Source organism: Anoplophora glabripennis, unplaced genomic scaffold (genome assembly GCF_000390285.2).
Source record: "Anoplophora glabripennis isolate ALB-LARVAE unplaced genomic scaffold, Agla_2.0 scaffold58, whole genome shotgun sequence".
NCBI classification, from domain to species: domain Eukaryota; kingdom Metazoa; phylum Arthropoda; class Insecta; order Coleoptera; family Cerambycidae; genus Anoplophora; species Anoplophora glabripennis.
In genome coordinates this window covers 327,912-346,632 of record NW_019416277.1, presented here as the reverse complement: position 1 = coordinate 346,632, position 18,721 = coordinate 327,912, and the positions used below count along the sequence as shown (strand labels likewise).

Genomic DNA, 18,721 nt, shown 5'->3' with positions numbered 1-18,721 from the left:
TCACAAAAGTTTATATGAAGTGCTGGCTAATAGTTTTCAACACAGATACTTTTACATTCCAGAGTTTTTTACCATACGTCCTGGGACACGTTGTATGCAAATCAACTAATATTTATGAGCTTCTAAGTTTCTCCTTTTTTATCCTATTATATGTGATGATTATAACCTATTTTTAAACAATTTAAACTGACAAAATCATCATTATCATTATACTTGGAAGAGAATGGAAAATCCAGTATTCCCAAATATTAATAAGTATAAATTTAAAAAATTACACTGCTCGCAGTGAAAATTTAATTCCAAGCTCGAACACAGGAATGGCCATGTAGTTTTTATTGTCATGTAGTTCTTCAAAAAGACCCGGAAAATCATAAAAGTTGTCAAAATATATTTACAATTTCTCTGCACCAAATTATTCATCTACCTGCATCAATTAATAATTAAGGGAGAAATATTAACACTTTTATATTAGGAATAATTTAACTAATTATATGTAAGCTAAGTATCCCGTAGTTTAATATCATTAATTATCTACTGGCGACCCAGAAGTCCGGACTTCAATCCTCTTGATTTTTCTATTTGGTCTCGAATGAAAGATATAGTGTACAAAGAATCTTCACGCGTGAAGAGTTGTGGCAAAAAATACAAATAGCTGCCAACGAAGTTAAACGCAATCCCAATATGTTGTTTCAAACTCTAAAATATCTCAGAAAACGTTGTGTAAACAGTATGAGTGTTAATGATGGATTCTGCGAACAATTACATTAAATCATTATTACGTATTTCATTTGTTTTATCATTAATTGTTGTAATAACACGCAGAAACACTTAGTTTGTTTCGCTTTTAATTTCTCGTATTATCAAAACATAGTGTTCGTTAAATCGATTTTTCTCGAAAACGGACAGAGATACCGAATTGAAACAAGAGTACATAACTAATGGAAAAATTATTGCTTTTTTAATCAAGTTTCAAGTTAGACATACAGGGTAAAAAATTATTAATTAAATTTTCGGTAAAATTGATCGTAAGTGGCGCTCTCTATGAGCTACACTGAAATTGCAACGCTTAAAAAAATATAGTTTCACAAATTTTCAAGTTAGTTAGTTCCTAACCTACATATTTTCAGAATAATCGCAAAAAACGATTTAAAATGTTTACTTTCAACACCCCGTATTTCATGTATACAGGGTGGTCCAAATTTTATGCAGGAAACTTCGAGGACAGATAGATCTCTTTAAAATAACAAGTTATTATAATAAAGCGTTATCAAATTTCTAATACATTTATTTTGTATATAGTTAGGAATACGAGCATTTTATAGAATATTTTTAGTAAAATTTTTAATTAGTAATTAATAGTTTTCTATAATATGGCGAATGCGCCAGTGAAATATTTTTGTAATGTGTTTTTTAATGCTTAATTTGCTGTCTGGTTAAGATCTAATTACAAAATAAAAAACATCCCTGAATTAAAATTAGAATTTTAACTAAGTAAATAAGTTACAAAGTCTGCAACATCAGAAGCTAATATAGAAATAATAATAGGTACGAAGTTACTGTTCAGATAATGCAGTTTGAAAAGTTTAATCAAACCTATGGTAAATATTTTTGCTTCATAAGATTTCGCAATCTAGCTAATTTGAAAACTCATATAACTTAGAATTTCAACCAACTTATTTTTATCGACTTCGAGGCAGCAGCACAAGCAAATGAATAACGTTACCAGGTTTTAGTTATACAGGGTGGTCCGAATTTTATGCAGGAAACTTCGAGGGCAGATAGATCTCTTTAAAATAATATGTGTTTGCCTTATAAACATAGGTCTAGAACGGCCTCGTTTTAGAGATACAGGGTGTTGAAGTTGTTAAAAAAAATGATTTTTTGTTTATATCTCCGGAATCTATTAACCAATCTCAATCATGTTAAATCCATTACATGTTATTGCAATGGATTTATATTCTAATGAACAAAATACGTAAAATAGGTAACTTGAATTTTTTCCCTAAATTTCACCGTTCTCAAGTTATTCATACCAATACAATCCCCTTGTGGCAGACACTTCTAACCATAATATTACAATAGTATTTATGTTTATGCAAAAGTAAGTAAAATTTGCAAGCAGATCAACAAAATTATTTACACTCGTCGCTCTTTTGGGATTAAAAAACGTCTCGGCAACTTGGGGTGAGTAAATCGAAAATTTACAAGCTGTGCAAAATTTACTTTCGAGAGAAGTAGAGAGACGCCTGAATTTTTGTCAGTGGTTGTTAAAGTCACAACTAATCCAGAATTCTTACTACAAATACTTTGGATCGGTGAGGCTACGTTCACAAGGCGAGGGGTAGTGAATTTTCACAATATTTGGTCACAAGAAAAGATCTTTTCAAGATGAATTTTCTGTGACAGTGTCGGAATAATTCGGAATACAGTTTGTGGACCTTTCTTCTTGCTACCCCATCTAAATTTCCACTCATTTATAAACTCTCTAGAAAACCATCTATTTGAATTATTAGAGGATGTTCCATTAAATATACCACAAAATAACTGGATGCATATGGATAGTGCTCCTACGCATTTTAGGAAAATAATACAAGAATGGCTTAATGATAATTATATGGGACGATGGATAGGAAGAAGACCAAATACCAATGTCAACCATAATGGTGCAGAGGGTCCAGGTCTTGGCCAGCCAGATCGCTAGATTTAAACCCCCTAGAGTTCTATGTTTAGGGTTACCAACCTGAAAAGGAAAGTTTACTCTAATCCAATAAATACAAGACCACGACTACTGCAGAGAATAAAATACGGGTGTAATGAATTAAAAGAAAACCACCAGATGATGTTAGTTTCAATTAGTTCCATTAATAGAAGATGTCAGAAATGTATCGACGTGGATGGTTCGCATTTCGTTTCTTGTTTGTTTTGTTGTTGCTTGGTAAATGTATTTTTATTATTATTTTGATTTAAATTGTTCTTATTTGTAAAGATAGTGGATTAGGCCACCAGGAGAAACTAACATACACTAGGAACACTACCTCACTACCTGGAAATAATTGTGTTGATCTGCTTACAAATTGCACATACTTTTAGGCATAAACATAAATATTCTTGTAATATTATGGTTTGAAGGGTCTGCCACAAGGGGATTGTATTGGTATGAATAACTTTAAAAAATTACAGTGGCGTAGGTTTTTTTATAACAAGAGCATGACCCCTGTCCAGTTGTACACCACTGGTTGAACCATTAGAGCTCATATTTTAGGGAATGCAAGACCTACTGTCATACATTATCTGTACCAAATTTTATTGAGATCGGTTAATAGATTCCGGAGATATAAACAAAAAATCATTTTTTTTAACAACTTCAACACCCTCTATCTCTAAAACGAGGCCGTTCTAGACCTATGTTTATAAGGCAAACACCTATTATTTTAAAGAGATCTATCTGCCCTCGACCTTTCCAGCATAAAATACGGACCACCCTGTATAACTAAAACCTGGTAACGTTATTCATTTGCTTGTGCTGCTACCTCGAAGTCGATAAAAATAAGTTGGTTGAAATTCTAAGTTATATGAGTTTTCAAATTAGATAGATTGCGAAACCTTATGAAGCAAAAATATTTACCATAGGTTTGATTAAACTTTTCAAACTGCATTATCTTAACAGTAACTTGGTACCTATTATTATTTCTATATTAGCTTCTGATGTTTCAGACTTTGTACCTTATTGACTTAGTTAAAAATCTAATTTTAATTCAGGGATATTTTTTATTTTGTAATTAGATCTTAACCAGACAGCAAATTAAGCATTATTAAAAACACATTACAAAAATATTTCACTGGCACATTCGCCATATTATAGAAAACTATTAATTACTAAATATTAAAAATTTTACTAAAACTATTCTATAAAATGCGCGTATTCCCAACTATATACTACTATATACGAAATAAATGTATTACGAATTTGATAACACTTTAATCTATATCAGTGAATAATGTGTAAAAATGTTGGTAAAATAACAATATGAAAAATTGGTAAGACATAGATAAATAGTTGAGAAAAATGTGCAACACATGCAAAAGGCAAAACGTACTATTTTTCTATATTTCAGAAACTATTAAATTATCTCAGTTCAGATTATTGAATTAAAATTCATAATTACGAAAGTTTGATGTAATTCTCAATATTTTATTATAATAGTACCTTTGTGATCTACATCATTAGCTTTTATCCCATGGATATTTCCATTACAAAATTTACATAGTAAATATTTGCGTATTCTTAATTAGTAAATCTAAACGCCACTATTAACTTATTTTCAATTATAACTGTAACTAATTTATATCAACAAACCCGCATAAGTATATGCAATAGTACAAACAAACAAACAAACAAGTAAACTGATTTGTTGTTATATTGTTACACTTAGGTCTGGTACTTTGAGTCTCGGTTAAGCCTTGATTAAGTATTCACATCATTAGACTATACATATCCTTATTTATTTTATAACGATATATTCACAGTCTAATCGCCTGATTAGTTCATTAAGTCTTAACTGAGACTCAGAGCCAAGATTTATGTAATTCCATAAGGCAACCTTCAGTAAAAATGTTAAAAGAGAAACTCCTAGCGACTTTTGTCAAGGGTATCTTTTTTAGAAAAAAAGGATCAAAATTTAATAGAAGCAATAGTACGTCTTCCCCTGAATACAAATCTGAAATATTCTTTTTTTTTTAATCAAATAAATAGTCCAGTTCCGGCATCCTGAAATTGCGTATTAGTACAATATCAATGCTGCCAGTTGTTTTTAAATCAACCTACATTGTGGAAAGAGACAATGAAAAATAATTTGGTAAAACAGATTACTTTTGTATAACTTAGTGAAGTGTTATTTTAATGTCATCAAGAGCAAAAAAGACAATATCAGATAGATTAGGCCAATGTACTAGTAGCGAATAAGAAAATGTTTGTCAGATTGATTCAATATTGTAGCCCACCCTGTAATATTCATGTATTTGTAAAAAAAATTGATGGCAACCTACAGTGCACGTGAAGGGAGATAGTGCGGGTCAACGGCCGGCGACGAAGCGAAGTGGGTTAATTGTTGCCTCGTTTTTGGAGACGGTACATCCAACTGTGAATTTGAACGTTTTTCATCGCTGGAAGCCATCAACAGGTTCCGAAAGTGCAGTTACTGTGCTATAGACAGGTCTGTATTCTAATTAGCGACCAGTACTCAGAAGATATCGACGACAAAGGTGATATATTACGTGTCTCTAAGAACTGAGCGACCGGCAGAGTACACATACCTATTTTATTTCTTATCAAGTTTTGACGGTTAGAGATTATATTAAATATAGCTATTTAAACAGAAAACAATTTGATATTAAATTGCAGACGAACTCCGTACAATGAGGTCCATATAGTTAAAAGTGACAGGTTATAACATTTAAGAGATTATGCGAGCTTTGAACACGAATACGCTGATGCTGGATGGGAATAAATTCAGAGAATGAGAAATTGCGAACAAGAAATTTCAAACACGAAGATTACCCACAAAATTGCAAGTGTTATAAAAATTAGATGAGTAACTCAACAAAAGTAACGCGCACCAAACAGCAGTACCTCACTGCAAGTGGTATGGAAATTTGCTTTTTAATAACCTCTTCATAAGATTCCTGAGATTTGACAACAATGCACAGCCCAGTTATCAATTGATCATGCTGCGACTAAAGCGCGCCGTTATTTGAGGTTACACTAGCTTGTATGAAGGCAGGGCATGAAAATTACTAAAAAAAAGTTAATAAAAAATAAGTTTTCACAACTGAATTTCGAAAAATAGACTACTGATAAAGGTCAAAGGAAGCCATTGTATAAATTTGAACTCCACTCAAAGTTACACCTTGTATGTTCCACAATTCACGTACATTTTATAGGGGTTGAAATGCAAACAAAACTACTACAGAGAAAAATGTCACAGAAAACACCTCTAACCGCTAGATATGAATAAAAATGGGGATATTCTGTATATTCAGGTATGCAGAATTTGCAATTAGTTCAAATTTCTGTACTCGAATGCATTTCGCAAAGTAAACTTTAGATAATATTAGCGTTCAATTACAATATTCCTTAATTACCTGCTCAGCGTGGTCTGGAATTCGCACAGGTAGACCACCCACCACCATGTAAGCGTCTCCGATGGTTTCAACTTTGTAAACGTTGTAAGCGTTGATGGTGGCGTCGAAGCAGGTGTAGAGATCATTTAGTAAATCGACAACTTGAAAGGGCGTCGAATGCGCCGAAATGGTGGTAAACCCCACTATATCCGAGAAGTAGATCGTGACTTCTTCGAATTCCTCTGGGTCGACTGGCATTCCGAGCTTTAGCTTTTCAGCGACGTAACTGAAAAGAAAAAGCATTACACTTAATATTCACAGACATAGTTTACTGGCAAGGGGGTAATACATAAAAACTCCATTTCATCCTTCCTGAAATTCGTAACGTAAAGCTGAGTATGTAGTTAATTTATGTCGAGTGTTTTCAACACTTTTGCTAATAGTTTGACTTTTCTAATACATTTAGTAAGTGTATACTTGTTTATACTATACTGTTTGAAATTCTAAAAAATATTTATTTCTGAAATATTGAGCACCATATGTCTAAATTGTATGCATCTCTTTAACAATATTTGTTTGGTATTAGAATTACAATTAGCAAACCGGAGAATTTTTTTAATGAAATTCTATTAAATTGTTACACTTTCCGAATACAGTGAATATTAAACATCGAATTCATGTATACAGGATGTTTCAAACTGGAAGCGTTAATATTGCTATCTCAGAGACTGTGCACGAGAAAAAATGTGAGATTCATATTCATTTTTCGTTTTCTAGATTTATTGGAAAAAATGCAAGAAATTTTTTTTGTACAGCGTTTTATCTCTAAGCCTCATTTTTATACAGAAACATAAATATTATTTGCTATATTAGATTAGATTCTATTCTGAATCCAGACAACAAAATCTTCGAGAAAAATTTCCAATGTCTTTTATCCTATGTCAATCTTATTAAAATTAATTTTTTTAATTTTTTTTGCTAATTGACGAAAGTATTTAATAATATAAAAATGTTAAATTTCTGCAGATACCGACCAACATATTCGAAGAAAAATGACATCGATGATACTTCTTGTTCGACACGTCATCATTAAACAATACCTGATACATCATGGACTTAGAAGAAATTGGAGAATCCAATAGCGCAAAATTATCGATAGATTTGTATCTTAAAAATTAAATTATTAATAGCTGCTAAAAATATAAACATCGTAATGAAATCTAATTTTCGAAAAGAAGAAAATGTTCCATTTTCCTGTAGTTCTTCATATAAATTCGGAAAATAAGAACTTAAATCCGAATAATTCATATCATGTAAAAACCAATAGAAATACATATTTTCAATTTCTCTTCAGATTATTATTCACTAATTTAGACAAATTTGCAATTTTTTAATTTAGTAAGTAGTTTGTTGATCTTTCAATGTCTGCTGATGGCATTCATTTGGCAAAGCCGAAAAAACACAATACCCAGGTTCATCTTCTGCTTAATTTGCAAAATGACCTCCAGAAAGAAAGTGCCTTATTGACCTAAAGAGGCGATAGAGTGGATAGGGACAGGGACAAAATATGGTTGTAACTTCAGATCATCGAGTTCCTTTATTTATGGTGAGTCTGCTGTTGGAATAGTACATGATTTCTATTGACCAACGCGAGTTATATTCCAAAATTTTGTACATTTGATCCAATTTACAGATAACAGTTTCATTACATTTGAGTCGAACTTTTACGCTTTATTCCAGGTTGTGCGAACAGGCTCCGATTTAACCAAAGGTTTAATTTGTTGGGATTATGAAGACACATCAATTTCTCACCACATTACATTTCTTTGATTGAAATAAACGATTACACTGGGTGGGGTATTTCTCTATATCGCCTGTTTACCTTTTTTACTTTCCGAAAGGAGTGATTTGTGATCTATCGTAAAGACCTAAGCTCTTGTTACAATTATCGTATGCTAGGGGTCGGATTTGCCTTAAAACTAGGGTTTCTGATTTCTCGGCCTATTTTTTTTTCTCGGGACTCGAGAATTCTCGACTAGGAATTCCCGGGAATTCTCGAATTCTCGAGAAATTTCTAAAACTTAAAAAAGTCATAATTTTGGTATTGCAATGCGAAATATAAACATGCTACTATACTTAACAATCATCATTAACATTTATTAGTAGTGTATAAATGACAGAGCTGAGCAGAGCATGTGCAATGTGCAGACCTTGACCCCAGACAACCAGAGGTCGATGACCTTGACGTGACCTTGAGGTGACCTTGACCCCAGACGACCAGAGGTCGATGACCTTGACGTGACCTTGATGTGACCTTGACCCCAGACGACCAGAAGTTAATGACCTTGACGTGACCTTGGGGTGACCTTGACCCCAGACGACCAGAGGTCGATGACCTTGATATGACCTTGATGTGACCTTGACTCCAGACGATCGGAGGTCGATGACCTTGACTTGGCCTTGACCCCAGACGGCCAGAGGTCGATGACCTTGAGGTGACATAGACCCCATACGGCCAGAGGTCGATGTCCTTGACGTGACCATGAGGTGACCTTGACCTCAGACGACCAGATGTCGATGACCTTGACGTGACCTTGAGGTGACCTTGACCCCAGACGACCAGAGGTCGATGACCTTGATGTGACCTTGACCCCAGACGACCGGAGGTCGATGACCTTCACATGACCTTAAGGTGACCTTGACCCCAGACGACCGTGGGGCAATGACCTTGACTTGACCTTGAGGTGACCTTCGCCCTAGACGACCAGAGGTCGATGATTGTTAAAAATAGAATTTTACATCATATCTAAAAATAACACCATATGGTTGCCAGATGTCATTTCTAAAAATAGAATATTACATCATTTCTAAAAATAGAACACATCTGTCGATGACATCATTTCTAAAAATAGAACATTACTTACATCATATCTAAAAATATGACCATCTGGTTGCCAGATGTTTCCGACGCACCAGGCGTCAGGGTATAAAACAAAGTAATATGCATCAACTCCTCAGTTTTATTCACAATGCAGTGCGAGTACTGCGATAAAGCTTTTTCAAATAAATACAGTTTAACTCGACATGTTCGCGAGTATTGTCCGGTTTTACACCATAGACTGTGTAGTGAAGGTCCATCAAATAAAAAACCAAAGTTAGACAATATTATTTGTCAACATTGTGGAAAAAAATTTTCAACTATGTTTAACTTAAACAGACATATTCAGAATAACTGTTTCGTTTTTAAAAAATCACAACCTTCTACAAGTGGTGCTGGTTATTCGTCAAGTCTCAATAGAAAGAGGGTTAATCAAGCCGTAATTGAGACCTTGGCAGATGGAGTTACAAAACTACAACATGCATTCAAGAACAGAATAGCTACTTACCGATTCAACAGTCCCAAAACTCACATCGATTATAAAATATTTATGGATGAAGCGAGGCCAAAAATAGAAAACATAATTATAAAATACTTACAGGAGCACACAACGTTCAAGATTAATTTTGAGGTATTTGGGCTTTATGTAATACCTGAGAAAGAAATGAGTGATATCAAGTCCTTCAATACTAAGAATAAAGTAGTGACTCAATCAACNTTAAAAAAAAAAGAATCATCAAAGTAAACTAAAGCCTTAAAAACTTAAAATAAATAAATCATGAGCTGGTAGAGAAACCACTTTAACCGCTCAGTTATTTGTCGAGAAACGAATTGAACGCATGAACGAAACGAACTCCAGTCAAGAACTTAAGACGCGCGTGATTTTTAAATTTCTCGATTTCTCGACACTTTTTTCTCGTCTCGAGTAAGGCCAGATTTCCCGGGAATTCTCGCTTCGAAAAATCTCGACCCGAAACCATACTCAAAACTTTAAAGAAGGATCTATTAGTCTACAGTTAAAGATCTGCCGGCACATAGTTGATGTTGAAGATCAGTTTGTTCTTCCCTGATTTTTTTATGTCAATTTTGTGCATACATTCCAATATGACAACATAGCTTTAGTAGTTTTGGCAGTATTTCATTTTCAAAAATGGTGTAAAACAAAAACATTTTCGCATTATCTTAATATGGCCTGACCTAGTAGAAGGTTATTTAATTGGACCAAAGCTATCTGAATGTTTTAGTTGTGATATAATTAAATGCGAAACACGGAGTGATAAATAATAAAATACATATTGATGTAAATAATTGTGTTGTAATGCATTTAAAGGTAACAGCTAGTACATCAAAGCTTTTACCCACTTTCCATTTCTCTCTCGATTGTACTCTAGTTTCCACTACGCGATTGTACAACTTTTTATATATCTCTCTCATATTTGTATATCTCACTGAATTATATTGGTTGAATTGTGGCACTTATTCCGAGGACACCCTATAGCCATATTACTAGAAGAGTATAAGGTTATACTGTATGTACAAATAAGTAGCCCTAAATTTTATTTTTTATATAAATAGTTAATCAAGTTAAATTATGAGTTAATTTCAATGCAATCTGCTCGAATTTGTATTAATTTGATGCAAATGTTCTCTTTGATAATAATTTTTATTTGAACTACTTGTACAATTATGCTATAGAAAAACACAGAAAAATTTCCAACGCATTTGTTGAAAATATTTCAAAGGAAATCCAATTTTTATATGCAAACAATAAACTGAAGTGTTCAGTATATTTTATAAATTATTTGATTCCGATTCCGTAATTATATTAACAAATTGTTTTTATAACTCAAACTAGAGTTCTGAATACATACTCAAAAGAGAAATGCGAAGTTGAAAAGCCAAACAGGAAACTTATATAACAACGGCTCAAATATTGTGAAAATCTAATAAAGAAGTTTTTGTTGAGAAGAACTTTATAAGAATGTGATATAAAAGTTTTTAATATCAGGATTATATTCAATAATGGTGTTGGTAAATTGGGCGTAAGATTTTTTTATTGTAACCTATTTCCAGAATTTTCCGGTGAAGTCCACATAAAAATATAATTTATGATGTATGATTCAGTTCAGAGGTTCCATTGAAGTAGCAAGAAATATTACCATTAACCATTCCGTAATATATTAGTCTAGAAAGTTTTCGAAAGGTCCACGTTTTTTTTTCTTTTTTTTTGGAAATGAGCTCTACAATCAAATTAATAATTTAATTTGATTACTTAGTTCATTCAAGAAACTTATCAAAGACTTTGAATTGTCTATACCTTAAAGCAGATAACAGAGATTCTGGTAAGGAAACATACAGGGTGTCCCAGTACTTGATACCAAAAACGTTAACAAGTTACGGCTCCTTAAAAGTGAAAATTAAATAGATATTTTTATATAGTCTCTAAACCATTAACTTCAGCATGATGCAAATTTGGTGATCGATAATACACGCATACAGCTTGTTTTCGATGTCGTAAGTGAAATTTCATTATGCCCAAAACACCAGGGACGGACGATGCCCAATAGTTAACAACCCAGAATTTTTATATAGATGACGATCGCAATTTGCTTGTAGCAAAAATAAGTTCCTTGCAGAATTTGCCAACGATAATTTCATCTTGGTTTAACTCGGTAAAATTAACAGTTTAGGAAATATTTATATTTTGTCACAGTGCGGCGTCTTCACCATTTTCGTTTTTAATTTTTAAGTGCACTTAATTACTATGTTGGAAGCATACATATTTTTAAAATAAGAACCGAGAAAATCTTACTGTCTGCTAATGTAATTTTAACAAAATTTGACAAACACATTTTACACATAACACAAAATACAAAAACAAAACAAGAATAAGTTAAAGTTTAATTGTTTGTACACGAAAAAGGGTAATAATTTAATAGGCCCATACGTTCTTGAGGAACGTCTGAATGGACATCGATATTTGGAGTTGTTGCAAAATAATTTGCAGCTACTATTAGACGATGTTTGATTAGACACCAGAAGAAACGTTGGTTCATGCACGATGGGGCTCCTCCCCATTTCAATATTGATGTACGAAATTATTTATCCATTGTGTTAATAATAATAAATGGATTGGAAGAGGAGGCCCAATTTCATGGCCTCCAGGTTCTCCAGACTTTAACCCGATGGATTTCTTCCATCGGGAAGTTTAGTGTACGCAACCCCAGTACAGACAAGGGATGAATTGCTACAAATAATTAATTTCCATTGTGATAATATTAGACATACCCCAGAAATTATTTTTTAACTTATTTTAACTTGTTTTTGTTTTTCTATTTTGTTGTAGATGTAAAGTGTATTTGTCAAATTTTATCAGTGAAAATTACAGTAGCAGATAGTAAGAGGTTATTTCTAGGTTATTATTTTAAAAATATGTACGGTCCTAACAGTAGTTGTCAAATTAAAAATTAAAAACGAAATATGGTGGAGGCGCTGCTTGATGTGTACTGTGAGATGAAATCACAAATATTTCCTAAACTGTTAATTTTACCGAGTTGGACCAAGAGAGTATTACCGTTGGCAAATTCTTCACGGAACTTATTTTTGATACAGGCAGATTGCGATTGTCATCTATGCAAAAATTCTGGGTTGGTAACCATTGGGCATAGTCCATCCCTGACGTTCAAAAACAAGCTGTACGCATGTGTTATCGATCACCAAATTTGCATCATGCTGAAGTTAATGGTTTAGACACTGTAAGTAAAAATAACTTTTTAATTTTCACTTTTGAGGGCCCGTAAGTTGTTAACGAAGGCCCGTATGAAAAAAATTTGTATGAAGAATTGATATTAGTTTGACCTCATCTATTTGCACTCGACTTTCTTCTATCAAGTACCGGGACACCCTGTATATACAAATAATTTTCTCATAGTTACTCACAGTTATTATACTATCAGTACTAGATTAATATCGGTTAATATTGACTTTTGAAATTCCTATTTTCGTAGAAAACGACANTGTGAAATAATTAAATGCGAAACACGGAGTGATAAATAATAAAATACATATTGATGTAAATAATTGTGTTGTAATGCATTTAAAGGTAACAGCTAGTACATCAAAGCTTTTACCCACTTTCGATTTCTCTCTCGATTGTACTCTAGTTTCCACTACGCGATTGTACAACTTTTTATATATCTCTCTCATATTTGTATATCTCACTGAATTATATTGGTTGAATTGTGGCACTTATTCCGAGAACACCCTATAGCCATATTACTAGAAGAGTATAAGGTTATACTGTATGTACAAATAAGTAGCCCTAAATTTTATTTTTTATATAAATAGTTAATCAAGTTAAATTATGAGTTAATTTCAATGAAATGTGCTCGAATTTGTATTAATTTGATGCAAATGTTCTCTTTGATAATAATTTTTATTTGAACTACTTGTACAATTATGCTATAGAAAAACACAGAAAAATTTCCAACGCATTTGTTGAAAATATTTCAAAGGAAATCCAATTTTTATATGCAAACAATAAACTGAAGTGTTCAGTATATTTTATAAATTATTTGATATATTTGTCTGCGTTTGCAAACTAGCGCATACAATTTTTCATTCTTCCGATTCCGTAATTATATTAACAAATTGTTTTTATAACTCAAACTAGAGTTCTGAAAACATACTGAAAAGAGAAATGCCAAGTTGAAAAGCCAAACAGGAAACTTATATAACAACGGCTCAAATATTGTGAAAATCTAATAAAGAAGTTTTTGTTGAGAAGAACTTTATAAGAATGTGATATAAAAGTTTTTAATATCAGGATTATATTCAATAATGGTGTTGGTAAATTGGGCGTAAGATTTTTTTATTGTAACCTATTTCCAGAATTTTCCGGTGAAGTCCACATAAAAAATAATTTATGATGTATGATTCAGTTCAGAGGTTCCATTGAAGTAGCAAGAAATATTACCATTAACCATTCCGTAATATATTAGTCTAGAAAGTTTTCGAAAGGTCCACGTTTTTTTTTCTTTTTTTTTGGAAATGAGCTCTACAATCAAATTAATAATTTAATTTGATTACTTAGTTCATTCAAGAAACTTATCAAAGACTTTGAATTGTCTATACCTTAAAGCAGATAACAGAGATTCTGGTAAGGAAACATACAGGGTGTCCCAGTACTTGATACCAAAAACGTTAACAAGTTACGGCNATAGTTTTCCAAGTTTTTCATTGACACTTTTAAAAATAAGACTAGCCGCTATTATTAGTCATTTCTTACCTAAAAAATTTCAATATTTTTGCTTTGGTTTAATAATTATTATCTGAAGAATCTGCTCTCCTGCATTCTCTGGGACAAAATGACGGGAGTAACACGACTATTTCGGTATTTTATCCACATTTCACTCATAGAATTATATAGGTACGATATACCTAATATTTATATATTTTTTGTTTATTATTTATAGTTTTTTATACAAAGACAATTTTGGGTCATTGTTTTAATAAATGAAGGAAAAATTCTCGAAGTATTTGGGGTATAGGATCAGTAGTAACATAGAATCCACTCAAACACTATTTTCAGCATCCATAATTAGTTGCATTAATACCCTATTACATTTTTTTTATAAAAAAGGCACAACCCGAAGAAAAAAAATACTCAGAAAAAGACAAGAAAAGAAAGTTGAATAAGAAAAAAACTAGATGGAAGAAGTGTAGAAAGAAGAAAGTAGAAAATTGTAATAGAGTGCGAGATCTCAGGTCCTAATGATCAACAACAGGAACAAAATAACAAGAATAAAAGAAACTATAACTAAAGGTACGGTTTTTAAGACATTATTCTGGCATTCATAGTCTACACTGTTAGCAATGAAATATAGTTAAAATAACACCTGTATTGGCATTTACTGCTTACAGTGAAAACTAGCACTTTCTAATTCTTAAAAAAGGAAGACTCATGTGTAAACTCCCGCGAAGTATATGAGGATCTCCCAAGATAAATCTGTATAGAGTGACCACATATAAGGTGTCCGGAAGCGAATGAACCATACTTTAAGCTTAGCTAACTTGAATGAAAATAAACTGATTTAGATCATGTTGTAAAATATATTCATAAAAAATTACGAATCTCCAAACAAAATTTGTTTGTTAATTTTTTTAAATATGGCTCCCTTATTTTTTAAAATATCTTAATGAAATTTGTTATTGGAATATTTTTGGGGTGGCCAAAAATAAATATTATCTTATTTGTTACCTAAAGCATTAGAAGTCGTTAAGAAAACTGAAACAGTCTTCTGCTTTTTTATATTCGTACTTCTATTAAACTTTTCTTCGAATTTAGAACAATATAACTCTATTCAAATATCAACGCCTAGAGAGACTTAAGCTGTGTTATAAAAACTACTCTTCGGCGCATTCTAGTGTGTTAAATTATAGAAAATATTTAATATATCTAGTAATTTAACAAAAATATAAAGTTTAAACTAGAATTCCTTCTAAAACTTAACTGTCCTTAATTAAGAACAGCAATTAGGTACTACTTTGGAATGACACATTTTAGTGATATACTTTTTTGCAGTAGGTAAATAGTGAATTTTCATTAAAAATCCATTTTCCTTCAAAATCTCTGCTAACAAAAAACATATGGCAAAAACAAAGGATTGTTTTAGGTATTGTTAAGATGTTTTAGTTAACAAATAAGTATATGTCCATCTTCGGCTACGTCAGTATACCAAATTTTGTTTAAATGTCTTAAAATATGAGGAAAATTAAATTTTTTTTTTGGAGCCTTGTAACTTTCTTGGGAAACGAAATTGTATTAAGGTAATTTGTTGCAAATTGGTTTATATTCATCCAAGGAAACTACCCTTGAGCTATGGCTCTTTAGCTTCCGAACACCCTGTATACAGAAAAGCTACTTTTTTACAGAAAAGTTTATGTTTTAAGTATATACTATCGGAATATTTAGTTTTAATTAAATTTATCTTGTAGGTGAGAAAAGGGTGAGTTGGGATGTTAAAGAAAAATGCTAATTTAGAGGCCTCAGACTTTTATTAAAAATTCCGAAAGAGGTTGATAGCAGTCAACATTTGACAACCTTTCTAGTTAATTATCTAAATTTCTCTTTTCCTGAACTTAATGGTAGTAAAGGTTTGTAACGTAAATCGTTCCCCTCTCCGATACGAGTCTTTAATTTTTGGGCTACTGGGATTCATTATAGCACCAATATACAAGGTGATTAACTTTTTATGATTAGGACTTTAACCATCGATAGATCTCAAAATAATGTTGTTTTGAAGTATACACTTTTTCTCACCCTGTATTCTATGTACCTACTAATTATTAATCCGAAATTTCTGGAAAACGCTTTTGAAAAGGGAACTTTTTTATTTAGAATTGTCCAAAGTTTTATAATTCCTGGACACATTTTTGAAAAAGTTGAAAATAATGCTAATTAATGGAAAAAACCCCTGGATTTCAAAATAACGAATTTTATATGAAATTTAGCATCGATTTAAAGTTTCATTAAAAATACATTTTGTTAATAGCTGTGAGAAATAAAAATAAAAATTAATCATTTTAGTTTACCCTTTAAGAGATTATAGCTATAGAGCAATTTAAAGAGTAAATTTATAGGAACTTTCCCTTTTTATTATTATTACCAGCCTCGAAGTTTATTAAATTATTATTTTAAAACCGTGAGGACATAATGAATGAAATAAGAGATATATCAATATGTCTTAAAAGTTTTACTTATACAGAGTGTCCCGAAATTCATGCAACAAAATTTGGTCATAGTTTCTTAAGACAAATTTAGGGGACCGGTATTTTTTCTTTTTGCCAATTGCCCCCCTCTTTCGAAGTTACAGCCCCCTGAAATCTGCCCCTAAGAAGTCTTTTTTTATATCTCAAAACAATGTTGTACGAGAATCGCTAAATTTGGTACACAGGTGTTTTATGACATGTGGAATCTCACAGCGTTACGCTTTTTGGCGGAAAAACCCCTTAAGACTAATTTTCGTGGCACCCTTTGGAACCAGAAAAATTTGGTCGCAAATTTTATTTTTTTTTTTAATTATTAGTTAGCTAGAAAGCCCTTGAATTTAGAAACTTTTTTGTCTCTTGATATTTGTTTCGTAAAACACAATGTTTTTGAGGAAAATGGCGAATCACGATATGCATTCGATCACATTTTGACATTTTTCTCGAAAACATTGCGTTTTACGAAAAAAGTATAAAGAAACAAAAAGTTTCTAAATTTAATGGATTTCTAGTGGACTACTAATTTTTAAGAAATTTAAATATGCAACCAAATTATTTTGGATCCAAAGACAAGGGGGTCCCACGAAAAATTGTCTTAAGGGGGTTCACCGCCAAAAAAAGTAGCACCATCAGATTGCGCATGTCATAAAACGCCTGTGTACCAAATTTAGTGATTCTCGTACAACAGGGTTCTGAGATATAAAAAATAGATTATTCTTAGGGGCGGACTTCAGGGGGCTGTGACTCCGAAAAAAGGGGCCAGTTGGCAAAAAGAAAAAATACGGGTCCTCTAAATTTGTCTTAAGAATCTGTGACCAAATTTTTTTGCATGAATTTCGGGACGCCCTGTATAATAAAGAAAATTATATTCTGGAATATTTCAAAATATAAGGCAACTACATTAAAGAGTGTTAATTATTATAATAAATGCCTCCAGTTAATTTAAGGTTTACTATATATTTTCAAACAATGAATGTATATTTCTTTAAAAAGAAAATATTTTGGCCGCTTTTTTAATAAAAGAAGTTTTGGTATTTTATCTTCTCGGCATTTGAAAGGGCCCCAAAATAAATGATGATTGTATAGATAGACGAGGGTCTGAATACCAACCGACAATATGTTGGAATTTGCAATTACCTCTTAAAGGGCATTGTACCTACACACAAGAATGAATGATTTACATGTAAAGGAACATGACGTTGAGAAAATACCGAATGAATAATTTCATACTTGAAATACTTATATCGTGTAGGTACGTACTTATAAATATTGAATTATTTTTCGAATGCATTTAATTAAATAATATCGTTTTTATTGTTATAAGAAACACGACTTAATCAATTGAATTTACATAAGCGGTAATTTGAAAGCTATTTACACAAATACGGTATTAATCCTTATCATTTTAAATATGTTAGTTGGCTTGAGGATTTCATGAAGATTATTTTTTCCCTTTACACCATGCAAATTAAATGAATACCTTAGGAATTGTGTATCTTATATATGCCTACAGAAAAGTCCGCGATGGCATATGTCTATACAGGGTCGGAAAGTTCCCATGGTTCATCGGCCGTTACGTGAGAGCGATAAAGTAAGTCATAGAAATCCGTGCGATAAAGAGAGATGGCTATAATGAAGGCGTCTAATACTCACCGCCCATTTCGCCCTTCCACAAATGGATCTTATTTGTGGAAGGGCGAAATGGGCAGTGACTATTCATATGACTATATTATTTTAAATTTAAAGGTTTTCCATTTTTAGTTTTGAGTTCGTTTGTTGTCTTTAGGTATATAGATATATCGTGAATTATTTTAAAATTAATATTAGGGTCGCATTAGATGAAAGATGATTGATTTTTTGTTTGTTACGATTTAACTCAAAAACTACTTAACCAATTTTACCGAAAGCTACATCTCCTCGGAGTAACATAGGCTATTTTATATTTGCCCGTGCGAA

At 32.0% G+C, this 18,721-nt stretch overlaps 1 protein-coding gene across 1 annotated transcript in view; it reads right to left on the bottom strand.

Annotated features, from left to right (window-relative positions):
- The window catches only part of LOC108917597, a 97,993-nt gene that overhangs the window by 38,643 nt on the left and 40,629 nt on the right, over window positions 1-18,721 (bottom strand). Inside the window, exon 3 of the mRNA XM_023457374.1 lies at window positions 6,142-6,406. Within this exon, the coding sequence (XP_023313142.1) occupies window positions 6,142-6,406 (265 nt within the window). The remainder of the gene's footprint in view (window positions 1-6,141; window positions 6,407-18,721) is intronic.